This window comes from Panthera uncia, chromosome B1 (assembly GCF_023721935.1).
Source record: "Panthera uncia isolate 11264 chromosome B1, Puncia_PCG_1.0, whole genome shotgun sequence".
Taxonomy (NCBI): Eukaryota; Metazoa; Chordata; class Mammalia; order Carnivora; family Felidae; genus Panthera; species Panthera uncia.
The window spans coordinates 52,094,642-52,122,379 of NC_064811.1; the positions used below are offsets into that span (position 1 = coordinate 52,094,642).

The following is a 27,738-nucleotide window of genomic DNA, read 5'->3' on the forward strand; positions in this document are numbered from 1 at the left end:
AAATCAAGTTTTAGCTATTTGGGTTATGGTAATATTCGATTACTTAATTAAACTTAAATTAACCTTTAAGTCACATGAACTATTATTAGTGTGAATAATATTCTAAATTAATTACATATATACACTATACTATACAGTTTTAAGTATCCAAATTGTTTAAATTATTTTCTCAAAACTCAGTATTGAAATATATTATTTGTGTTTGCTACAAAATGACTGTATACTGAATCTGGACAGTTTTAGTTTGAAAATTATGGAATAGTTAAATGTTTAAGTTATTAGATAATAAAAATCTCTCAAAATCTAAATTGTTTTTAATGTAATAGTCAATTAATACAGTTAATATTTTCTGCAAAATATGATTTTATGTCACAATATGTTACACATTCATTTTCTATCTGATAATAAAGATGTATTTTTAATTGAGCAGAAGATAATTCAATACTTTTTCATATAATCTATGCATTAAGATTGTTAGTATAAATACACGAACAAGCATATTGTTTTAAAAATGGCTTACCTAATTTTTACCCAAAACATTTTATTTCTAATGTACACCAGTAAAATAAATTACTAATAAAAACAACTTCTGGTTATAAAAATCTTCCAATGAAGCACCTTTTCTGAAAGCTTTCACTGAAGAAAAATTCAAGAATTGAAAGAAAACCTGTGACTGATGACAGACTTGACAGTCTGAGGCACTTTTAATCTTTGTAAAATTTAAAGGAATTTCTTACAATATTTTTATTCCCTAATATAGCGAATGAAATACAATATAAAGTGCATTTGATCAACACTGGTAATTGATATGTTAACTTTTATTTCCTATTCAATATAACCAGGATAATAGCAAATCAAAATATCTCCAGTGAATTTTTGTGTATGACATTTAACAAGATGTCTACTCAGGTAGTTTAAGTTGTAGGGAAAATTTTATAAAGGCTTACCCCATTTTTTGGAAAAGCAATCCATCCCAAGTCCCCCATGACAGTACGTGAATCCAATAAATTCACTGAAAGAAAAAGAATACAAAACTGAGTCAAATGTATAAAAAAGCATCACTATTTTCATAGTGTTATTAAGAGTGCATATTTCTTACATAAATGGAGTTAGATTAAGTATTCATTATGATGAATACAAGAGTGATAATTCAGTGAAAACATTATTTGAATGCAAGAGAATAAGTGATTTTGAATAAACATTTGGAAAACAATTACAGAAAATATAAACAAGTCATTACTCTACGTGCTCTTTTTTGTCAAACAAGGATAAAGGAAAAGAACTGGTAATAAGAAAAAGAAAAAAATGAAGGTCCACAGAAAACCGTATAAAGACCAAGCCACTTCTTTAATGGCTCTAAATTCGGGGATTAAGCTGCCATAACTTTGTGACTAAACATACTGTATTTTAATGTTATAAAGCAATTAACAAATAATTTACATTAAATAAAAATAAGCTATTCCCAAGCTTGTAAGATTTTTTCGTGATATTAACTGAAATCTGTAATCCAAATTGCAAATTAAATTAAGAAATAAATCTACACACCTTTAACCAATCCAAGAAAATTATAGTAGCTTTCAGAGTTGTTGCTATAGCTAACTGTCCACTGCATTCCCCAAAATATCAGCTACTTACAAATAACCATAGTCTAAAATGTGCTTCTTATAGAACTATCAACTACATTTTTGAAATGCAGACCTCAATTATGGCTGGATTTCCTAAATTTTGGGGAACTCCAAGAATAAAAGTCTTTTTTTTAATTATATGAAATTTATTGTCAAATTAGTTTCAATATCATCATTCCAAAAGGAAGCCACGAAAGAGTATGTACATACACGTGCACCCACACTCATCCACATACACACACAGTGTTTATATTTCAACAGGTTTGCCTATTCTTCTCTCCCCCTAAATTAAACTTAATTATGGATACTGAACAGTCAAACTGCTTCAGACCTGGATCACAGATCATTATCTTTTCAGCCTATTATGCCTAACCCAAATGATCTATGTGGCCCAACATGCAGCTAAACCACTTTGAATGAGCATGGCATATGGACCCAAAAGGAAAACAACTGGGTTAATCCTAGTTGGAGGTACTAAAGCTTCTTTAAACTACATTCAAGAACCACTATGTTGAAATGCCACCAATTCTAAAAAAAAGATTCTATCTGTAGTATAAAGCTGGAGTAGTAAAGTAGTAATAGTTGATAGGTTGGAAAATGTGTTACAATACTCCTATAAGAAAATTTAAGGTAAAATTATTACAATCAAGGACATTAGGATCATAAGTTAAATTTAAAAAATTAGGTACTGTAGAAATTATGTGCATTTAAGCCTTATTATCCATTGATTTATTTCATATAACATTTGCAAACATGTATATCTTATATGCTAATTTAATAGTCTCTAATAATAGTAGTAATATAAAGATAAATCCAAAGTTTTAAAGTTCTAGAAAACACAGATATACACTCAATACCACATATATATGAAAACCTTTTATGATGTGTATGTATTTAATAAACTTGTCTATTTCCCTCATTAGGTTCTGAGCTCTTTAAAAATCCATGCCTATAGAATGTCTATCATCTTTAGGCTACACATATATAGTGGCTTTAGAGAATAATAAAACAATTTGTTGGATTATTCTTTTTTAGAAGAAATTGGCCTAGCTGAAAAACTATTGTTTCAAACAGTAAAGACAATAAACAAACCAAAACTGTTCCATTACCCACTGACCTTGCAAATACACCAGCCATCCCACTAAATCTAATTTTTTAGTTACATCCATACTCTTTTTATTCTATTGTTGGCTTTTCTAGTCTCCATGGGAATAAAGCTACATTAAACTTAAATGTCCTTGTCCTCATTTTAGTTTTTCTGGGACACTAGGGCTATGTCTAGACATGACTAAATACCAGGGGAGTACAGAACCTAAATCATTATGTTTATTCATCCTTATGATTCATTTGATTCACCTTTGATATTGAGCAGCAGTGTATCTGTGTAGACCTGATAAAGTAGAGCAAATCAGCAAGCTAAAGGCCTTCTACTACGATGGCAGTCGAACTGAACTTAATCCTGTGGTGGCAAACTGATGTGAATAGGAATTCTAGGAATTCCTAACTAGCCTGCCAGGAGAAACACAGCATTCCTTGTAGACCTCTTAATAACATGTGGATCTTCAAATATTCATTATTAACAACACATTTCCAGATGTCTTTCTAAAATTTAGTTCCTTTCGCTTGAATTAACTTTAACCTGAATTACTATTCTTTTTTTTTTTTTGGCTTAAAAGGTATATGTGTGTGAAATTAAATGAATAAATTCAAAATACTAGGTAGGCTGTTAATACAATGTATTAGGTGCTTTCAACATTGGAATACATTACCAAACACATGAGAATACCCATCATAGGAATGCACATTATCTTTCTTATGAAGACTTTGTCAAAACTTTTTCTTCAGATAAATAGACACATATGTCACTTCCTACTACTGTCTAAAACTGTTTTTTCTTTTTGAAACAGATGTTTTCATAAAATTCACAATGTTAAGAAGATACTTATACATATGATTACAAAATTGGAAATTGAAAAAAGGGTAAAATTAGATGTTTCAGGCAATTACTTGCAGGTTGATATATCATAATTTTGTTCATATAATTCAGAGGAAATTGGAATTTGATGCCTCAGGAAAAATAATTAAAATTATAGCTAGATAGGTAGATAGAGATATTTACATGAAGATAGAAATATAGATATATATAGAGAGAGATGTAGAGATTATATAAATGTAGAGATACAGAATGTTAGCTCTCTACAAAATCTCCCAAGTTTTACACATGCTGTTTTAGCTGTCGCAGATGCCCTTTCCGCCATTTGAATTTCTAAGCTCTTCATTTGTCCAATAACACATATTTCAGGAACTGTTTTCTCCCAGAAGCCATCCTAGTCCTCTTTCCTAAACCTAGGTAAGCTATTATTACTGAATCTTCTATTAGCACCCAATTATTAGCTCCAAAACACTGAATATACGGAATTGTACTGTTGCCTTAAAGGAATACCACGTTTGACTCATGCCTCTGAACCTAGCTTGCACTCAGAACAGCTGAATAGCTGTTTGTCTTATTAATGAATCATTTTGTCAGTGGGCAGATCAGGAGGGTGTGTCTGAATCAACATACACCAGTGATTCTCAACATGGGCATCCAATAATATCTGGAGACATTCCTGATTGTCATAACTGGAGGGTGGGAGGAATATTTGCTACTGGCTTTTCATGGGAAGAAACCAGGTATGCAGCTAAGCATTTCTTAATGCACAGCAAAACTTTCCCCACTCCCCAGTAAGTAATTATGTGGCTTAAATTTCACTAGTGCCAAAGTTAAGAAACCCTGGTATACACCTATGATGCTACCAGAAAATCTCTACTTTCACATTCTTTGACCAGTAGTACAGCAGTAACATGATATTCATTAATAGAAGTTAGCACATTTGGATGCGTTCCTTATAAATTAAAACTAAGGAAATAAGAGTAAAAAAAATTGAAGTCTTATTTAAGGGGAAATAGATTGTTCTTATTACCCAACACCCTTAAATTATTCTTCACATAACTAATATAACTGTTATTACAAGTGTTCTTATTTATCCTCTAATAATTTCCCAACATTTATGATGGCATGCATGAAAAAACACTATGACACTGATATTATTAATGCCTCCATTTCCCCCACTACTTAAGCTAGTTACATAAAAAACAGAAGTTTAGACATAGAATATACATAAATGTGAATTTTCAGAACTTCATTACCCAATTTCATTACCGAATTTATTAAAAGGGGAGATTGGCAGTAATGGAGCACAGTCACTAAGTATCTTCTGTGCAACAATTACAGTAATTAAATTGTTCTGAACAGTATATATGCTTGTTGTAAATTGCAATGAATACACAATGAGTATTGATCTTCATTGTACAACTTAATTAAAACTTGTCTGGGAGAAGCCACTAATGAATATAATTAGAGGGAATGTTTGATACCACAGTTACTCCGGGAGACATTAATTAGATATCAGAAATTTTATGGAAAATGTTTTTATTCTATTATTTATATTTTAAAATAAAGCTACACTATTAGACTGAAAGACAGTCTTCAAGGTCATTTCCCTCAGCCATTATATAATTACAATGAAGATGGGCATATTGGTTGGTATTCTCATCAGTAATTAAGAAGGCTGATTCTCCAGGAGAAATAACTCTTCAGGGGTCAATGAGTATATAGTCTATTACAAATTCCTAAAGTTAATATAGGGAGAAAAAAGACTCACTACTGTAAGAACTTTTTAATAAGTAAAAATAAGTTAACTGTCCAACCAAATAACAGATTATAATGATTATAATTGAAATTAACTCAAACTAATCTTAAGCATGCTTTAATTTCATTACTACACACTAATAATTTTAATGCTTTCTTTCACAAACAGAAAGCTTTTAAAGAATTTACTTCCAGAAAAGCCAGAGAGTTGCTAACTCATTCTTTTGGTTGCGATTCAAGGGCGGTGAAAAGAAAGGATAGAATGAGTAAATTGGAATATGTATAAGAAGATTCCTAAGTTTTCAACTTCACACACTGTAACAATTAAAGATTAATTTGAGTCAATAATTCAAATATGCTCTTCAATAATCATAACTTTCAAATATTCGTAACTTTCCATATATCATTCTGATTCCATATCTTTCTCCTTAATATCTTGCTAATATTAGTCATAAAATGTGGAAAAAATTTATTGGATTCTCCAGGAACACACTGGGATGAAGGTGTTTTGAAACTTTAAAGAGTTAAAAGACAGCTCAAGGGGGACCGTAGGTGGGTCATTCGATTAAATGTCCAACTTTGGCTCAGGGCATGATCTCATGGTTTGTTGAGTTCAAGCCCCGCATCAGGCTCTGCACTGACAGTGTGGTGCCTGCTTGGGACTCACTCTCTCTCTCTCTCTCTCTCTCTCTCTCTCTCTCTCCCCCCCACTCCCTCTGTCCCTCCCCCGCTCGTGTGCATGTGCTCTCTTTCTCTCAAATTAAACAAATTTTACAATAAGACAGCTCTAGGACACTCAATCCCAGCACCATCAGTGTTCAAGGCCTTGAGAGAATCTGTGATCCTTATAAAATAAAGACCCAGAAGCATATTCTTACTCGTATATTGTTTCTGTTTTTCCCGTGATCTTTACATAAACATAATTGTAATGGTATTGGGACCTCCACTACAGTATAAAGATAGAATACTTTGGATTAGTAGCAGATAAAATAGCATTCTCTTTCTTTGAAAGCATTGACTCAAAGCCCCATTGCATACAGTAGAATTTTGATAGATGCTTATTTATTGATTTCCATTTAACAATATCAGAAAAGCTACTGGATTCAATTATAGCACACATTTTACTGATCTGCGGGAACAAACCCCAGATGTACAGCTGTCCAGCCTCTCTCCATGGTCCCATTCAGCACAGATGTGATTTCTTGCTTCCAGGCTAAATTTTATAATTTGACAACTGCTGCAGGGAACAAAGAACAGTTGACAATATGAGTGCAGGGAAAGAGTACATGTGTTTCCCATTGGAAAACTTAATTTGTAAATTTGGTAAAAATTATGTTATAAGTTTAGAAGTGTTATGTAGATTTCTGGGATCCCTTTACTTGAAGGCAAAATTCCATAACCAACAGTATTTCTGCAGACAACAAATGGGAGATTTTTTTTTTTTAATTCTGAGCAACCCATGTGCACAATCTTTTCCAGGAAAAAAAAAATGAAAGAATATGGAGAAAGGAATTTATTCAGTGCATACTATGCGTCAGATATTGTATCAAGTAACTTCCATTGAATCTTCCCAATAAACCTATAGGCTCACTACGAACACTGACAGCTTGCAGTCTCATTCAGAGCCCAGCAGGGAAATCAAGGAAAGAAGAAAGCATCAAGTAATACTCAAAGTCTTCATGACAAACTACAAGCCCTGATTATGGATTCTCACAAGCAAGTTCCTTACTTAAAACCTGGATGTAAGATACTTTGATTACAACCATCTACCCTCCATGGACATTCAAGGGCCATGAACTAAACCCTAATTATGAATGAACATACTTTATTTGTACATAAAGTATGGCTGGTGAACACTGCTTGAGAAAAATATCATAATCATGTATATATAAACATATATATGTGTGTGTATATATATGCATAATTTTATATTATATATATATATATGTATATATATATATATATATATATATACATATATATGTAATTAACTAACAGTGGCCTCAAGCCATCAACATTACCTAATAAGTCTATTGTCTTTGGGAAATCAGTTCTGTCATAAATTAAATTACTTTGTAAAGTTTTAGTTAAAATGTTAAAAATAAATCTCATATTCTCTTCCAGCTAATGCCCTCATCTAAATTCAAATTATTAAATGAGTTGTCAACACTCCTATCTATTTCTGCATATCCTCTTCATTCTTCTCCTAATCCACTGTAATTTGGATTCAAACCCGCTATTTTTACCAAAACTTCTGTTACCAAGTTTATTTGTGATAATCACATAGCTCTGAGTTCCTAATTTGGCAGTATTTGGCCATGACCCCCAGGGACAAACTCTCTCATCTTTTATCTTCAGGGACAATATATTTCTGTGACTTTCTTCTACTTGTCTAGCTACTTCTTTCCATTATAAGCTACTGTTCCTGTACTTACCTTCAAACCTTGGCTTTGATTAATACTCTATTTTTCTGGACTGATTACACTTCTTATTCTATACCAATGATTCTTGCCTAAGATATAAGAAAGGAATAAAAATAAAAGAAGAAGCAAAAGAATTTGGAAAGAACAAGTGTCTTGGTACCACTCCATACATACTGAATTAGACTGTTTAGAATGGAAAATGATTGGTAAATTTTTTTGTTGATTGTTTGCTTGCTTTAATAGTCATATTAGCATATGTCCTAACATAAGGACCCATGTAGAGAGGCTCATGAATTGCTGTCTTCAGTTACAATGTAGATGTTGATGATCCTCACAAATCCATATATTTTGTCTATTTCTTTCTCCTTAAATCCCGATCAATTTATAAAGCTGCCTACTGGCTTTCAACACATTTATGATATCCAGTCATCCCCAAATGCACAAAGTATCTTCCCTGCACAACAACAAGCAAACATCTCCTGCTATGTTCCCTAGTTCAGTGAATGCAATGTCAAAAAACTACTTGTTCTATCCAGAATTCAGTGAGTAATCTTTGTCTCCCTTTACCTTTACTCCCCCAGCAAATCAGTGACCAAATCCCACCCATTCCAACTATATCCTGTATCTAACTCTCTAAACTGCCTGTTCTGTTTCCTTCCACAGCATAACCATTCTAGCCAAATTCATGCCATAATTTTTCACTTGAAAAATATCTTAACTGGTGTCTTAGTAGAAAGGCATGATCCCTAACAATTTCCTCAAAACATTGCTTTCAGAAAGATCTTTCTAGGCAACTAATACGATCGTGTCACTCCCCTACTTCAAACCTTATCGTTATGTTTCATTTTTTAATACAAGTCCTTCCAGGGTTGGTCTCCATTTTCCTCTCCAGTTTCATTAAGGCTTTTCCCTCCTTTATTTTCCACAATTTGGCAATCCCCAACTTATTTTCAGTTCCATTATGTGGTTTCACTATTGATTCAGTTCTGTCCAATGAGCTCTGAAGGAGACCTGAAGCCAAGGGAGTTTTGGAGAAGAAAATATTAGAAAAGGAAACTCCTGGCTGCTTTGAAAGTTGCTGGGTATGGGTGTGTTTCCTGGATCTGATGCAGCCATCTACAGAAAATAAGGAGAATCAGCAGGAGAGCAAAACCTACAGATTAAGGTTGGCAGAATGAAGGGTTGGGAAGTATCTGGTTCCAAATTATATCATAGAGTAGCTAATCCATCTAAATTTGAAACTTGCTTCTCTTAGGACTTTCTGTTATGTCAGAAAAAAATCAATTTTGTTGCTTAATCCACTGAGGAAGTGATTTGCTGTTATTTGCAGAGGAAGACATCCTTACTGATACAATTGCTAAGTGGCAGAATTTGAAGGCAAACTCCAGTCTCTTTTATTCCAGGGTCTGCTCTTCTTCTATCCTGTCTTGGTACCTCTAATATTCTACTAACGGAATTCCAATAGTATTTCCAAATGAGTTACTTAAGCTCAGATTATTTATCTTTGAAATGATATCTAAAATGAGCTTCGTTCCCTTAAATCTTAATATATTATGCTTAATTGTTGACTACAAAGCATGACTGTTGCCTTTAATGGTTTCAAAATATTTTCATTTCTATTGATTTTGTTATTTTTCTTTTTCTTCATTTTGTTTCAAAATATTTTTCATATGGTAGGGAGAGGTGTTAGCCACTGCTCTTTGTACACTAAGCAGTAGGATTTCATACTAAGAAGCATAAAACTCTGAAGGAAGCATAAAACAATCAGAAATGTATACTAAAAAATTCTGAATTGTTAATATATTCTGAAATTGTAAATTCATGGAGATGGCAAGGAGGAATTCAGAATTAGTATCCACTGTTAGTCCATACAAAGTTTTTAGGCAAAGGTAACACTGAGATCCACTGACAGCTAAATTATGACTAATGAGCAGTCTGCTACATTCACAGGACACATGGCATGAAAAGAGCAAAACCATATGGTTTTCAGCAGCTACCTTGTCAGGTGTGGTAACCAAACTTGTCAAATCTTACATATTGTTTTCATTCTAAAGAGAAAAGTCAACATTAGATGACATAACAGGCTTGAAAATCATCACAACACAAAATACACTCATTTAGTAGCTGCTCAGTTCCACACCACACTGTGTATATATGAAGCTGTTCCTTACAAAATAGCATAAATCTTTAACAGTTGAAATAAATGTGCTTATTCACAATTCACTTTTTGAATGGTTCACCGCACAGAGAATATTCATTAATTCTATGGTTCTGATTTGCTACTATGTAAGCTTGTGGAAATGATTTTACTTTGAGGGACTCAATTTTCATATCTTTAATATCAGTGATTGAAACTAATAAAGTTATATGTGTCTGTGCTTAATATATGTTGTATCACTTAGTCTTAGCAATGATCCTTTGGTATGTTTTTCCCCCATTTTTCAGATAAGGAAATTGAAGTGGAGAAAAGTTAAATAAGGCAGTGGTCCAAGGTCCCAGAGCTAATAAGCACACAGCTGGAATATAAATCCAAGCCTTATCTAACTCCAAAGCTCTTGCTCTTGCTTCTATATCACACTTGCCCAATGTTGGACTTGCTGAATCCAAAGGTTTACTCCTTTGAAACTCTTAACTCTTATACCTCAATGAGTTTTATTAGATCAATGAATTCTGAATAATATGTTACAGAAGCCAGCATCTACCATAACATTCTAATAGTACTGTATATAAGATGGAAACCTTCAGATATATTAATCCAAACAGAAAAATCATTAGTTTTTCCTGGGCTAAATCACAGTTTAGTATCAAATTTCCAACAAGATTCAAGTTAGTTACAAGATTCTTGAAAACCAAAGGGTGAGCAACAAAATCATTATGAACTCTCTTTTCTTAATTTTTAATTTTGCTATTCATTATGCTTTGCACATGTTAACTGGGGGCAAAACAGAGCATATATTTGTCCAAGTATACTTTGTCCTTAGATGCCAAAAAGCACATAAAAACAGAATGTTAAATATATGCAAAGCTGATTCTTTGTTTTGGATGCATCCTTACCCCAGTCCCTAATTATCCCTAATGCTTGACTGAAATCCCACAAACTGCAAAACAATCTATATAATCATTAGCTTTCAAGCCTTCAGGGTAGGATAAATGATGATTGAATCTGAACATGAACTAAAACAGGAACTTGCAGGCGCCTGGGTGGCTCAGTCGGTTGAGCGGCCGACTTCGGCTGAGGTCATGATCTCGCGGTCCGTGAGCTCGAGCCCCGCGTCGGGCTCTGTGCTGACCACTCGGAGCCTGGAGCCTGTTTCGGATTCTGTGTCTCCCTCTCTCTCTGATCCTCCCCCGTTCATGCTCTGTCTCTCTCTGTCTCAAAAATAAATAAACGTTAAAAAAATTAAAAAAAAAAAAACAAAACAGGAACTTGCACAAAATCACAGAATGCATTTTAAGGTGATGGCATTTCCAAAAAAAATGAGTAAAAACTTGGGTAGCCCAGTAGCCCTTTTTGTAAAATGAGAAGGGACCCAAATTTTTGCTGTCAGCTGAAGTCATTATGCTCATTATCAGTGTTATAGTTCAGTTAAAATTTAATTCTGATGTAAACCCTACATAATAATTCTTTATTACCTAAAATATTTTTAAAAACCTATATACTAAAAAAATGGGTGGGTAGTGATTTATCATGAAAAACCAGTCAAAATGTACAGCAATACAGACATAAGTATGAACAAATATTCTGCCCAATAACATTAGGTGGCTGAATATAAACAGTTCAGTACCCAGCCCTAATTACCCATCTCGAAATAGCTGGCATCATTCAAGACAACAGGAAAGTAATTTTTAAGTTAGTTTATTAAATACAGTGAGTTCTATATCTTATAGGATGTTAAGATTGATGATCTAATAGCAGTTAGCCTTGCCCAGTTAACCTGGTGCCTAAACTCGACTTTTTTAAATCAAAATGTAACCTCAGTACTTGGCTATTTCTCCTTTTACAAAGTAAAAAAAGGAAAAGGAGAAAAAGAAATAAAGCAAAGGTACTTTCACTTTTCTGTGGTATTGTCAAAGATGCTTTCTTTGCCTATTAATTATTTACTTTCTTTCTCCTTCCTTGGTATTGGATTCTTACCAATAAGAATCCAATTGCTGAGTTTGGACTAGCGATGTGTCTAGTACCAGACAATGGGTCACGTATGGCATTAACAAAAAATGATAATCATGTCTTTATTATCTTAGCCTCTGTTGAATCTGGTAGCCTTGTTATGTAGATCCACCTAATGAGATATAAACAGAAATCTGCTTTCCAGTCTGGAAATGTTTTGTTGTCTAGCTGAAGGAATAGTGCAGCTGAGATGATTCTTGGCTCTTCTCTTTCTCTTCTTGTTCTGAACTGGATGTGATGTTTGGAGATGTATCATCCTTCTTGCAATGATGAGGCAATAAGCTTGAGAGTAAGGCCAAAAAAACCCATCAATGATTCCAGTCCTGACATCATTAAACACTGAACCCAAATCACCAAATTTCTACCCTGAAACTTCTTTCCCAGACATATGAAAGACAAGCCCCCTACATCTAAGTCACTATTTAACTTTTTTTTTCTGTTCCCTGCAACCTAATTCAATCCTACATAATACAGATAATATATGAGCAATTGTGGAAAAAGTATAGCTCACTGCCTTAACTTCTATTTCAATTCTATGGAATATGGCACCATCAATGAGTGAGGGTTCACTCGTTCAACAAATATTTATTTAACATCTATTTAAGTACCCAGAACTGTCCTAGGTCCTAGGATACATCAGTGAAGAAAACAGGTAATATCTTGCTGATTGTTCAGAGTTCTCATTGCTTGGTCCTGAGACTAGACCTTTGCTTGAATGTACATTACTTGTGAAATAATCCTCCTATGTCCCCTGAGTCAGACTCTTTTTTAGGCACAGTCATCTAAATGAACATTTAGTATTGATGATATATATATATATATATATATATATATATATATGTATATGTATACATATGTATACATATATATACATATATACGTGTACATGTATACATATGTATACATATATACGTGTATATGTATATATATATATATATATATATATATAATGTTTTGAAACACATTCAAAATGAGTATAGTATTTTTTTAAATGTAAAGGGGGTATTAACCATACACCTTGAGGATCAGTCCTGATATCAATGGCTCTATCATGTACTATATAACAAACTATACTTAGAATATCTTTTTCGTTTGCATTTTTGTATTTGCTTTTATAACTCTCTAAAGTATCTATCTTATATTTCCTTATTGTATATAGTGTTATCTGAATTCTAATATACATCACCCTCAGCCTTAGCACATTTTTATACTTTTCTTTTTGAGATTAATAATAAAAAACACATTTATATAGCATTTTCTGAGGGTTAGTCATTTACATGTGTCATCTGTATCTATCTACATATATATATTTATATATTTATATCTATATTTACATATATAAAGATTTTATTATTTTTTAAAAGTGTGATGTTTCTATAATCAGCAGTAGGATCATTTATAGCGCTCTTTAGGAATGTAAATCCACTGGCTCCTTCTAAAACCTACACAATTAGGATATTAGGTGGAGCCCAGGAAACTGCATCTTAGAAAATCCCCACCATGCAAGTGATTCTTATATTCAATTCAAGTCAGACAACATTAGAACTGGGCTATGCTCTGTTCAGTATGGCAAATCTACCTATCACACAGTTGGATTGTTGCGGCAATATCAAATTGCCATAAGTCTGGAAAAGGTAACTCTTGATCTTTGTACTGATACCACTGCAGGCTGACATCACCCAGGCCACACATTTAACTTTGAGTAGCTCTGTTCTATGTGAGGCTTTCTAACAAGAGTCAGAATTTATCTAGAGATAAATTCTATAGCTTCCCAGGTTCTAAACTCAGAGATTTCCAAAGAACTTTAATGAATTTTCATCAGTAAGTCTAGGAGGGTCCAAGACATGGTATATTTAATAATGTTTTGAGGTTGTGATGAGCACCTATAGGTTAGGATACTAAGTTTGAACTCTTGGTTCAAACTAAACCTGACTACATATTATAATTTGTTTTTCAGTTAGTCTGTCAGAAAGCTACAAGTCAGGATCATAGCATACTGATCTTCTATGCAACTTTCCTTTTATATTTTAACATAGCGGTCTTCATACTCAATTCAACATGGCCCTGTGGTTCTAAAGAGATGTCTCAGAGGCACAAACAGATAAAAAGAGGGAGAGGTGAAAACACAGCCAAGAAACCCAACAACTCTGTTATTATCTGCTTCACATACTGAGCTTCCACAGTGACTTCTTTTGAATGAGTTTCTACGGCTTAAAAAAAAAAAAAAGAGTTTGAAAACCATTACTAATATGGTGTCCTTGGCTTTCAACAGTGACTTACATAAGAACCTATTAAATGCAAATCAGTTCTCTGTATTTTGAAAAATTGTTAAGACTATTCTTCGTGCATTGTTCAATACCCCCAAACACAAATACCACTGTGACCAGCTTCTCTCAAATCCCAGAGTCAGGAAAAAAAATGTTTTTTGGTTTTTGGTTTTTGGGTTTTTTTTTTTGCTGATATAAATGGACAAGTTTTCTACCAGGAAATGACAGCCATCTAACAGAAAGTTGTACTTAAATATTTCTTTTTCAATTGCTTTAGCACTGATGATAGTGAGATTTTCTTAATAGAAGCTTTCCATGTCTCTATATACATTGCTTATATTTGTATGATTACTATATTATTTTCTTATGAAACATGTGATTTTTGAAATAAAACATGATTCTTTCATTGGAAATGGTATTACAATGGTATGCACAAATAAAGTATAAATCATAATACAAAGTACATTCATATATATACAACCTCTAGCATAGTGGGTGGAACAAAGAGCTTCAGCATCAAACACACCTGACTCCTATCCTGTCAATTCATTTTCTGTGTAACTCAATGCATGTTACTTGATTTCTCTCAAACCCAATCTCTTACCAACAAACTGGGAATAATGATATCCAGTTCATGAGGTTTCTGAGAATTAAAGATTATGAGGCAATAGCATTTATCATTATTATCCTTCCCATCTAGAGAAGGAATCACTTCAAAGATTTCTCAGCTAAATATAACACAATATCCACCCCCTGATATTTCTGATATATATTTTAGAATAAATAAATATATGTCCAAAAGGGATAGTTCATTAAATATACTAACTAGACACTGGTTAGAATTAAATACACTAACCAAACATTAACCGAGCTCTACTTAAAAAGCCACTCATCATTACATTTTAAACTTTCTCCCTTAAGTTTATTTTTTAATGTCATTCTACTCACATGGTTATATTATCCATTTTACTACTATTTTCCTTGCAATATTAAGAATTCTTACCAAGTTCTAAATCTAAACTGCTTCATAAAGTAAGTGACAGTCTAAATAATCCAGGAAATCTAGAACAAATGAAAGAGTAAATCTATCCCCTCCCAAGAAATTTAAACCATTAAGAAACAGATGTTTTACATTAATTGTTTTTCTAGAGGTAAAAATACATCATGCTTAAAGCAGAAAAAATTATTTTAGTTGGCTGATAGTGGCTCAGGTCATATGAATTCTGAGAATTTCTCATAAGAAAGAATGGAGGGGGGGGAGAAGCAACAGCAGATGAAAGCACAAAGAGACAGAGGCCACAAGATACCTACTAATTATTTTCTAGTCATGTTCTAATTAGTAGAACTTTCTTCTCATTGATATTTTTTGGTAAACTTAAAGTATTGTACTGCCAAATTTCTTGTTGTTAACTTGTTTGGGTTGGCAAAATCATACAATCCTTGTCAACTTCTTAGTTTAGAAAAGACTTTAAAATGCCAGAAACTCTAAGCTATTAGTGACAAATTTAGGAAAAGAGTTACACTGACTCTACCAACAAAACAGCAATGAGGTGAGACTGGTTGTGGTTAAAAGTCATGTCTTTAAATAAATGAAGACATGACTTAACATTCATTCATTAAAAATAAATTCATAGAGTGTAACATACTTGGTTCATACTTGGTTCATTCATTCCATATGGAATGTCAGGCATTGAGGTTTGCTGTCACTAAGTTTACAGACAGGCAAATCTTTCTTCATATTGATGCATGTGGTAAAGGCAGAAACAAACAAACAAACAAAAAACCTACTGCCACTTATCTTGAAATTAACTTGCTTTGGTTGGCAAATCATATTAACTCTGCTAATGGGAAATCCTTAGTTTAGAAGAGAATTTGTCTTTGATTAACATTTACTTTTTACAATGATTTCTATTCTGATCCAATACCAGAACTGTGCAAACAAGGAAAAACTCAATTTCAGTTCAGTGGTAAAAGCTACACAAGGAATAAGAATTGGCACAGAACCTTGGAAGAAACTAGGGAAGGGTCTTACCATATAGACTTAGGCATAAGGATCAAGTTACTTAGGGAAGTTACTTAGGTGAAGGCGGGAGCTGAGTGTTCCCTACCAAGCACCCAGAATCTAGTGTACTGACAGCGGGTGTCCTACACGGGAGCCTTGGAATGTGGAGACAGGAGGGAAGTAGCAGGAGAAATGGGCCACAAGCAAATCACTGAGAGCTTTGTACTCAGGCTCAGGAGTTTAGATTGTAACATAAGGTCACTGGAGAGCCACTGAAAGATTTACACAGGGAGTAAACAAGGGCTGCTTGAGCAATTGAACTAAAGTCAAGTGTGTTTCTTCTGGCATTTCCTTTTACAATAGATACTAGACAGTACTCACTAATGCAGAAAATTAGCCCTTGCTAAATATCAGAATGCCAAACCACGCTATATTTTTTTAGTGGATGTAATATTTAACACATATAATGTTTATTACGTACCAAAACTTTTAACAAAACACTACAGATGTGAATTCACTTAATTTTTGCAAGTCTAAATTGCATTAATATTTCCATTTTACAAACAAGAAAGCCGAGGCACAGGTAGGTTTTCTAGCTTTCCCTAAGTCACACTGCTCTAAGTGGTTCAGCCAGGCTCCCGAGCCTGTACTCTTTCAACTCTGCCTTTTGAAGTCAAGTCCTGGTTCTATAGTTACAAGCCATTTGCTTTACAACTAGTTCTGATTTTTTAATAGATCAAACTTTCTTGTCTTGGTTCCTTTGTTTATGATACTGATTTATACAGGCTTTTTTTATGAGATGCTTATAAAACAATAGAAGTTAGAACACTTGGTAAACTATAGAGTAGTTTAATAATGTAAACTACATCAAAATGATTTTAAAATATTTAATATAACCCTGTATATAAAAAGAAAAAAAAAAAACTGCACTACTCAAGGGGTTGACTCGGATAGAAGACAAAGGTAAACATGTTTCTCACTGAAGCTTTTAGTCCCATCACTTTTACAAAGAAGTAGAATTACTTAAAAAATATAATACCATGAGTTAAAGCAAAACTGTATTTTCAAAACTACCCTCTATTCCCAAGATAGCAAAGGGCAATGATCAGCAATAGATAACACTCTGCAAAGGAGGATTTCTTTTTCTTTGTTTTTTAGTATACTTTTTTCCAGTTTTATTGAGAAATAATTGACATACATCACTACACAGACATACCTCATTTTACTGCACTTCACTTTATTGTGCATTGTAGATACTGTATTTTTTACAGATTGAAGGTCTGTCAACCCTGCATCCAGAAAGTCTATCAGCGACATTTTGTTGACAGCATTTGCTCACTTTGTGTCTTTGTGTCACATTTTGGTAATTCTTGTAATAATTTGAACTTTTTCATTATTATTTTTTTTGTTCCGGTAATCTATAATCACCCATCTTTGGTGTTACTATTGTAATTGTTTTGAAATGCCACAAACTACGCCCACATAAGATAGCAAACTCAATTGATAAATATTGTGTGTGTTCTGACTACTCCACTGATCAACCACATACCCCTCTCTCCCTCTCCTCTGGCCTCCCTATTCCCTGAGACACCACAATACTGAAATTAGGCCAACTAATAACCCTAAGTTTCAAGTGAAATGAAGAGTTGTATATCTCTCACAAATCCAAAGCTAAAAATGATTAAGCTTAGTAAGGGAGGCATGTCAAAAATGGAGGTAAGTCAAAAAGGTAGGCCTCTTGCACAAAAGCACTAGCCAAATTATGACTACAAAGGAAATGTTCTTGAAGGAAATAAAAGTGCTGCCCAGTGAACACATGAATGATAAGAAGCAAAACAGCCTCTTTGCTGATATGAGGAAACATTTTAGGGATCTGGATTAGAAGATCAAACCAGTCACAACAGTTCCTTAAACTAAAGCCTAATCCAGAGCAAGGTCATAAGTGGTTAGATGCTAGTAGAGATTGTTTCATGAAGTTTAAGGAAAGAAGCTACTTCCATAACATAAAAATGCAAGATAATGCAGCAAAGCACTGCGATAGAAGCTGCAGCAAGCTATCCAGAAGATCTAGTGAAGTTAATCAGTAGAAGTGACTATATTAAACAACAAATATTCAATGTAGACAAAGCAACATTATATTGAAGAAGACATAATCTAGGACTTTTGTAGCTCGAGAGGAGAAATCAATGACTGGCTTCAAAGCTTCCAAGGACAGACTGACTCCTTTGTTCTAGAATTAAAGCAGCTAGTGACTACACATTGAAGTAAATACTCATCTACCATTCTGAAAATCCTAGGGCCCTTAAATCTACTCTAAGTATGCTCTGCCTCTGCTCTGGAAATGCAACAACAAAGCACGGATGACAACAGCACATCTGTTTATAACATGGCTTATTGAATATTTTAAGTTCACTGTTGAGATCTATTGCCCAGGGGAAAAAAAAATCTTTCAAAATACTATTGCTCATTGACAATGCATGGGATCACCCAAGATCTCTGATGGAGATGTGCAATGAAATTAATGTGGTTTTGATACCTAATAACACAATATCCATTCTGCAGCCCATGGATCAAGGAGTAATGTTCATTTTTAAGTCTTATTATTTAAGAAATACATTTCATATGGCTATAGTGGCCATGGACAGTGATTTGTCTAATGGATTTGGGCAAAGTAAATTGAAAGCTTTCTGGAAAGGATTCACCATTCTAGATGCCATTAAGAACATTCATGATTCATGGGAAGAAGTCAAAATATCAACATTCATAAGAGTTTGGAGGAAGTTGACTTCAAACTTCATGGATGACTTTGAGGTGTGAAGACTTCAATGGAGGAGGTCACAGCAGATGTGGTGGAAATAGCAAGAGAACTAGAATTAGACGTGGAGCCTGAAGATGTGACTGAATTGCTGTAATCCCATGATAAAACTTTAATAGATGAGGAATTGCTTCTTATGCATGAGCAAAGAAAGTGTCTTCTTGAGATGGAATCTACTCCTGGTGAAGATTGTTTAAATGGCAAAGGATTAGAATATTACATAAACTAAGTTGATAAAACAATGGCTGAGTTTGAGAAGATTGACTCCAATTTGAAAGTTCCATCATGGATAAAATGCTATCAAGCAGCATTTCATACTACAGACAAATCATTCAGGAAAGGAAAATTCCATCTATGTGGCAAACGTCATTGTTGTCTTATTTTTATTTTTATTTCATTGTTGTCTTATTTTAAGAAATTGCTACAGCCATCCCTATTAGCAACCACCACCCTGATCAGTCAGCAGCTGTCAACATTAGGTAAGACACTTTACCAGTAAAAAGATTACAATTTGCTGAAAGGTCACATGATGGCTAGCAATAAAGTATTTTTAATTAAGGTATGTACATTTTTTAGACATAATGTTATTGTACACTTAATGAAGTAAAGTACAGTGTAAATATAACTTATATACACTGGGAAACCCAAAAAATCATTTGTCTTGCTTTATTGTGATATTTGCTTTATTGTGGTACTCTGGAACTAAACCTGCAATATCTCTAAGGTATGTGTATATTGATAGGTAAGGACTCAATTACTGCAATTTTGTTAATTTCTGAATGTTTTGTAGATCCATTGTTCCTTGTTTCTCATCCACTCCTGTGTGTGTTTTTATGGCTTTTGGTAACAGTATGATTTGACTTCATCATGATTTTCTTTTGCGTAATTACCACAGGATATTCCCTTGAGGTTACCATGAGGTTTACCTAAACTATTTTAAGGTTATAATACCATATTTTAAACTGATAACAACTTAACTTCAATATAATTCCTTTAAAATTTTTTTTCTTTAATGTTTATTTACTTTTGAGAGACAGAATGTGAGCAGGGGAGGGACAGGGAGACAGGGAGGCACAGAATCTGAAGCAGGATCCAGGCTCTGAGCTATCAGCACAGAGCCTGACATGGGACTCTAACTCACAAGCCGTGAGATCATGACCTGAGCTGAAGTCAGACGCTTAACTGACTGAGCCACCCAGGCGCCCCAACTTCAATATAATTCCTAAACTTTATACTTTTACTTTTCCTCCCTCGCACATTTTAGAGTATTGCTGTTACAATCTACATGCTTTTTAAATTGTGTAAGTAATAACACATTACTGCAGTTATGGTTATTTGTTATTACTTTAAAAAAAAAACTTTTAAACTTAGAGTTGTAAGTAAATTATGCACCATTATTACCATATTACAGAATCTAACTATGACTATATATATATACCACTACTAGTGAAATTCACACTACTTTTTCATGTTTTTACGTTGTTAATTAACATTCTTTTACTTCCACTCACATAATTCCCTTTAGCACTTCTGGTAAGGCAAGTCTGGTGATAACAGAACTCTCTCAAGGGGTGCCTAGTGGCTCAGTCAGTTGAGAGTCTGACCCTTGATTTTGGCTCAGGTCATGATCCCAGGGTTATGGGATCCAGCCCCACATTAGGCTTCACACTCAGCATGGAGTCTGCTTAAGACTCTCTCCCTCTCTCTGCCTCTGCCCTCTCCCTGGCTTACACTCTAGATCTCTTAAAAATACATTAACAAACAAACAAATAAACTCCCTCAGCTTTTGTTTCTGAAGGACAGCTTTGCTGGGTATAGAATTCCTGGTTGACAGTTGTTTTCTTCCTGTATTTTGAATATGTCATCTCTCCTGGCCTGAAATGTTTCTGTTGAGAAGTCTGATGATGGTCTTACGGAGGATCCCTTGTACGTAATTTCTCTCTTTTCTTCTGCTGCCCTTAAAATTATTTCCTAACCTCTGACTTTTAAAATTTCAATTATAATGTGTTTCAGTGAAGCCCTATTTGGGTTAAATCTATTTGAGGTCTTTTGGGCCTTAGGGACCTGGATGTCTATTTCTCTCTACAAGTTCAGAACATCTGCAGACATTGCTACTTAAATATACATTCTGTCCCTTTTGGTCTTCTCCTTCTGGAATTTCCATAATATGAATATTGCTTCTTTTCACTGTATCCCATAATTCTTGTGGGCTTGCTTTCATTTCTTTTTTTTTTTTTTTTCTTTCTCTCTTTCCTTTCTTTCTTCCTTTCTTCTTTCTTTCTTCCTTCCTTCCTTCCTTCCTTCCTTCCTTCCTCTCTTTCTTTTTCTCCTCTGGGTAATTTCTAATGTCCTATCTTCCAGGTTGCTGATTCCTTCTTTGAAATGGCTGAGTCTACTTTTGAGAATTTCTATTGAATTCTGCAGTACAGTTATTGTGTTTTTCTTTTCTGAGAGCGAAAGAGAGCATGAGTGGGAGAGGAGCAGAGGGAGAGAGAAAGAGAATCCTAAGCAGGCTTCATGCCCAATGTGGAGCCTGATGTGAGGCTTGATCCCATGACCATGAGATCATGACTTAAGCCAAAATCAAGAGTCGGCCATTCAGCTGACTGAGTCACCTAGGCACCCCTGTATTTTTCAGTTTGAGGAATTCTATGTGTTTGTTTTTGATAGTTGCTGTTTCATTGTCAAACTTCTTTGTTTTGTTCATGCATTGTTTTCCCAATTTCTTTTACTCTGATTTCTTTGTCTCACAGTTCATAGATCTACATTTATTTAGGGCCCATTATTAAAGCTTTATTAGATGTCTTTGGTGATGTTACATTTACCTGATTTTATTTGTGATCCTGGATTCCTTACATTGGTATCTGCACATTTGAGTAATGGGCTCCTCTTCCAGACTTTACTGATTTGCTTTGACAGAGATAGTTATTCACCAGTCAGCTCAGTTGGCATTTTTGTGTGTGTCCAATGGTAATGTCCTTGGGCAGGTGAAGCCTGCTATTATGGTCTATTTTTAAGAGAGGCAACTGTTTGAGTCCTGAGGATGGGGATGGGGCTTGTACTGCTTTCTGAGAACAGTTGGATAGGACTGCTGGCTTTGTTGCCTACCCAAGTGAGGCTGTTGGATGGGCTCCACAGTTGCCTGAATTCTCCAGTCAGGTTTACTAAATGGTCAGGAAAGGATACAGGGATGTACAGCTTGTGGTTTTCAGACCTGAATCTGGGAAGACTGTGCACTGAATTCCTTGGTCAAGTGAGGCCACCAGTTTTGTTTCACAGATGGGGAAAGACTGTGCTCTCTGTTAAGTGCTACTGTATGTAGGGCTATTGGATGGGCTACACAGTTTCCTGGGTGCTCCAGTTATGTTTCCTGGTTGGACAAGTCAAAGGATGTATTTAGCACTGAGCAGAAACACAAATTAAATTCCCTGTTTGCGTGGAAGAAGCAACTCTAAAGCCAATAAACATTTTATTTGTTCTCTTAACTCAAGCTGAACCATAGCTGAAGTCTCTTAACAGAACAGAGCCAATGGCTTTGCTCTGCAAACTACTGGCTTTGCCTGGCTGCCTCTCAACTTCAGCTCTGCTGGGCTACACAGCCTCCAGGAGTTGTCTCTAGCCTTTCTGACCAGTTGGGACCATAAGACACTTTCCACAGAAAGTAGGGCTAGGATTCAGCTCCCTGACTGGAGATGGGCAAACTGAACTCTAGGGCTGTCAAAACTCCTCCTCTGAGGATCCAAATCAGACAGATCTCTTCCCTTCCCTGTTTCCTAGTGAAGTACACTTCTCACTTGGCTCTGCAGATGAGCAAAACCCTTGGTTAGAGTTACTCTTCGGGCACTACAGGTATGAACTTTGTCTGCCATGATCCATGTGCTGGTTGTTGCAGTCCCCTTCCCCTTTCTCCATGGCAGGAAGATTCCCAGTGACCGAAGCCCACGGATTCTCCTGCAGTTCCCATGGTGTGAGATCAGTGCAGGGGCTCCTACAAAAGTGACTCACAATGCTGGGGGAATCTTGTCCCCTCTGGGTTCTCTTTTCCCACTGGAGGAACCAGAGCTCAGGGGAGACCTCTCTGCATTGTGCTGCACTGGCGTGGGGAGAGGAAATGTGGTCAAGGTGTAGCTGTTTGTCTAATCCTTCCAGTGTAGTCTGTCTTGGTCTATGTGGTTTGTGGAGGTGCTTTGGCCTCAACCAATATTCTAGGATTTTCTCAATTGTGTCTTGTTCTTGAATAGTTGCTAGTTGTTCTTGTGAGGGGGACAGAAGTCACTGACAACATATGTCACCATCTTAGTGCCATCATTCCTCCAAGAGACTTTCTTAATGGGATTTCAGGTATACAAAGCTATTTCTAGAGTTTAGTGTGGGCTAGGGATTGGGAACTGGGTTGCTTATATACTAAAGCAACAGAAAACAATTTAAAAAGTAAAGAATACATGCTCTGAAGTGGAAAGGGAGCAATGTATAGGAAGAGATCTTGCCTTGTGCTAATGGGGTTCTGGGCAATGAAGAGAGGAGATGTCAACATGGGGCATATCAGCACAAGAGTCTTTGAGCAGTTTATCAGGTATTTATTGCGATGGAAAAAAAAAATCCAGAGCAGCGAATGACCTGAATAGAAAATATCCCCTGGACAGTACATGAATTTTTGTGTGTACTTTTATGACATTTCCCACTGTCTGGAAGGCGCCATTACTTAGATAGGGAGGGCAAGAGTAACTGTGGATATCTGGAAGAGTTTAGTCTATGGTCTCTCCTGGCATAGAAGAGTTGGTAAGAGCAGTGCTGGAGTCAAATATACCTGGGATTGAATGCAAATCTCTGCCACTTTCACATTTGTAACTGTGGGTAAGTTATTTAACCATTTCCTGTTCACTTTCCTCGTGTAAAACAGAAATATACTATTATTATTATTATTTCATAGGCTTGTTTTGAGGAAAAGAAATAAATTTATATGTAAACTACTTAGTACAAATGTCTGGCACAATGTATGCCAATAATCAATGTTATCTATAATTATGGTTTACAGGTATGTGTACTCATTTACACGCAAATAGTCATACATTTCATAAACAGTTCTAAATACAGTACATTCTAAACTTCCTTTCACCTGTTTATGTTCACCTATGTACAAAGGATAAGCCTTCACAGAATTCTATAGAAACTTTTCTGAAAGTATAAAAAATATCTATTTCCTAGTACTATTTCAAATTCTGAATATAATTGAACAGACCAGAAAATTGTATATTTCAGACTAAAACAGTGATGTCAAATTTTAATGTCAGACATTTGTTTCAGGAAACTTCTAAGAATGTAATTCTCTGAACTATCCACTGGGTCATTTCAATGACTATCTACTTATCTATTTATCTATCTATCTACTAGGTAAAACCGGCAACATACTACGCTAGAACTAAATACCTAAAATATTTAAAAATATCTCTTGATATATTTTGTGGCTAATAAGCAACATGTGACCTCTACCTGGGTAATAATGAGGTAAAATGCAATATTTACAACCCATGATCCTTATACTGACGGTTTTCTATTTCCTAATCAAATCCCAGTATTCAATAGCAAATAATGAGGAAACAAGCATAAAATTCAAATAACATCATGTCATTGATTTTTATCTCAGACAGCTCTATGGAATATTTTCACATGAAATACTTCTTTTAGACTGTTCTCCTGTCCTAGTTTCCTTTTAATCATCCAGTGCAAGACAGATGATGACCTGTAATTGTGAAATCTTTTCTCAAATAGCCCATATTTCATAGTGGGGGGAAAGACAGGGCTTTAGATCTGTGGCATACCTGCTTTGCTCTAGGAATTTTATCAGGCAACATATACACATTATTATTTTATTTTCACAACAACCTTGTGAGTGGGTGTTAATACTTCATTTGAACTATGTGGAATCTGAGGTAGATGGTTCAAGACCATTCCACTAATACAGGGTAGAGCTCATTTCATGGTCTTTACATCTCCCCATTCTGCACTACCCAGTAAGAAGCACAATTATTGTGAAGTTAATTAAAATTAAGCTATAGGGCCTTCAAGGACATGGGTCACTTCGATGCCAGTGAGGCACTAGAGAAGTGTTCACCAAATCCATAATTCTGTTAGATTTGCAAAAGTGAGATATTTTTATATTCCTTGTCTTAAGGAAGTTTCCTCACATAGTATAAGCCTAGAAACAAAACGGCTGCACACAGTTCTTTCATGCATCCTGCTCCTTACCAGGCAAGTGAGGTGTCTGCATGCATGCACTGTGTGGGGCTTTAATCAGCACACTCCCAGGACTTTCATTGGTGAAGTGCTCCACCAAATTAGAAAGTTGTTTCATGTTGCTTGTTCTCCACAACAATTACGTAAAGCAGGCAGTACCAAATTACAAATAAATGAACTGCAGTCAAGAAAAACAAACAAACAAACAAACAAAACCTAAATGAGTGTCCACAGAACTTCAGGTTGATAAGCAATGGAGATTAGCCAAAAACAAAACCAAACCAAAATCAAAAGAACAAACAAAAACAAGATGAGTTTGTTTTTGAATTTCAAAGTCTGAGTTTTTCTCTTTGCTTCTTTTTCTGTAATTTTATGACATTTAATCATTTTCCAACTTTTGTTTCATAAGCTTAAATCAAAAAGCAGTGGGTCGGCTCGGTGGCTCAGTCCGTTAAGCATCTGACTTTAGATATGTCATGATCTCATGGTCTGTGTGTCCGAGCCCCACGTCAGGCTCTGTGCTGACAACACAGAGCCTGGAGCCCGCTTCAAGTTCTGTGTCTCCCTCTCTCTGCCCCTCCTCCACCCCTGCTCACATATTCTCTCTTCTCTCTCTCTCTCTCTCTCTCTCTCTCTCTCTCTCTCTCTCAAAAATAAATAAACATTAAAAACAAGCAAAAACAAAAAACAAAAAAATAAAACAGTGACTCGCAATCTGCAAGACTAAGTGGTTCTATTGTTATTGTTGCTCCCCAGCCCCTGCCAGAGAAATCAAATAGGATGCTTTGAAACTGGACATGGTTCAAACCCTTCAGACACAGCAGTTTCCAAGTATTTTCTGGTTTTCTCAGAAGGCTGCTTGTACACCCTTGTAGGAGACTCATTACACTGCCCAGAGTAAAACTCTTGAGGGAGAAGGGAGTCCACTGCTATCTTCCATAAGACCAGGTGGCCAGCCTCACCTGTCCAGCTAGCACACAAGGCAAGGGAGGACTCTGGGTGAAAGCCAGGATTTGGCTAGAAGAGAAAGCTCCTGCTGAGGACTGCTGGGCTGAACCAGTGCCAGCCGGATCTACCTGCTGAGTTTGTCTTTACACAGAAAAGACATTAACAAGCATCCTGGAACAAGAAGTTACAGCCAATGCAAAGAAAATAAGTGAGCTATCTTATAAGAAACACAAAACTCACAGAGACATCTTAAATTCCTATATTTCTGATTTATGAATTAAGTAAACAATCTGCTCTTTACCTTTAGACACTGGGTCCCATGATTTATTTAACAGGAAAGTATTGCTTGTCACCTAATTTGACATCATGACTTCTTTTGGGGTGTTAAAACATAACCAGTGTGGGTTATTATCCTCTTATCTTACTTTGACTTTGTAGGATTGGAGAGTCTGACAGGAAAGGTGGGAAGGAGGAGGGTTGGAGAGAGAGAGAAAGGGGGGGAAGGAAGTGAAGGAGGAAGGGAGGCACTGAAGGAAAGAGGGCGGGGAGGGAGATGAGAGAGATAAAAATAAGAGTGTGACATTATTATAAGGAAAAAAAAGACACTACCCATCTCTGAGTAAAAGAACAGACTGTATTTTCTCTAAATCTTCCAATACTTAGCCCGAAACATGTTTCCAAGTAAGAACATTTTCTCACAAAGCATATGCAAAATATTTCAAGCCTCAGGTTTGGCTCTTTGATTTATTTTTTTATTTCATTTTATTTTATTTTATTTTATTTTTTACCAGAATCATTTACTTAACAGAGTTATGGGCTCAGTTTAGTTAGAACTGAAGACATGTGTAATGGATGGAAAAGATGGCCTGGGCAATAGTCCAGCAACTAAAACAGAATTAGAATCATCACAGACACTTTAATCCCAATTATTTAATCTGCGGGGTGTCTAACACCACAAGTATTTGGCATGACTCAACAAAACAGTAGAGTTTACAGAGAAATAGAGGAAGAAAAAAAACTAAATTGATGAAATAAAAATGAACTAAAGAGCTTTTTTTTTTTTTTTTCATTAGGCTAGGATCTATATCCTCAAAGTGAAATAAATATAAAATTAGAATCTGTGTTGTGTGGAGAGAGGAGGATTAATGGTATTTTCAAAAATGACATATAAAATAAAACCCAAGCACATTATTAATATCAATGTCATAATGATACCACCTTGATATCCCTCCCCACTCTTTCTTCCAGCCTCACCATGACCTGTCTACACACCCCAAAACGTTTACACGTGCACCTGCACCATCACCTGGCCAAATTACTGCATTCTGCTTAATAAATGTACATTTATGTAGTAAATGATTACAGCCATGAACACATGAGGAAAGAATCCATGACCTAGGGTCAACTTTTGACTAACAAAGTTTTGTAAGTTCTCTAATAGTTTATGAAACAATTCAAATGATATTAATAAAGTAACACATAAGCTGATTAGGAACTAAAGACTGTGGTTCCTACCAGAAAAGAAGAGCTAGAATAAAGCTTAATAATTACAAGCAGAACCTACT

At 35.1% G+C, this 27,738-nt stretch overlaps 1 protein-coding gene across 5 annotated transcripts in view; it reads right to left on the reverse strand.

Moving 5' to 3' along the window:
* EPHA5 (EPH receptor A5) overlaps positions 1–27,738 on the reverse strand; it is a 340,575-nt gene that overhangs the window by 305,838 nt on the left and 6,999 nt on the right. For all 5 annotated transcript variants that reach the window (XR_007457774.1, XM_049630545.1, XM_049630544.1 and 2 more), the window contains exon 2: positions 948–1,012. Coding sequence is in view for 4 of the 5 variants with exons in the window: in XM_049630545.1 (XP_049486502.1) it covers positions 948–1,012 (65 nt within the window). In the remaining variant the exon portion in view is untranslated. The remainder of the gene's footprint in view (positions 1–947; positions 1,013–27,738) is intronic.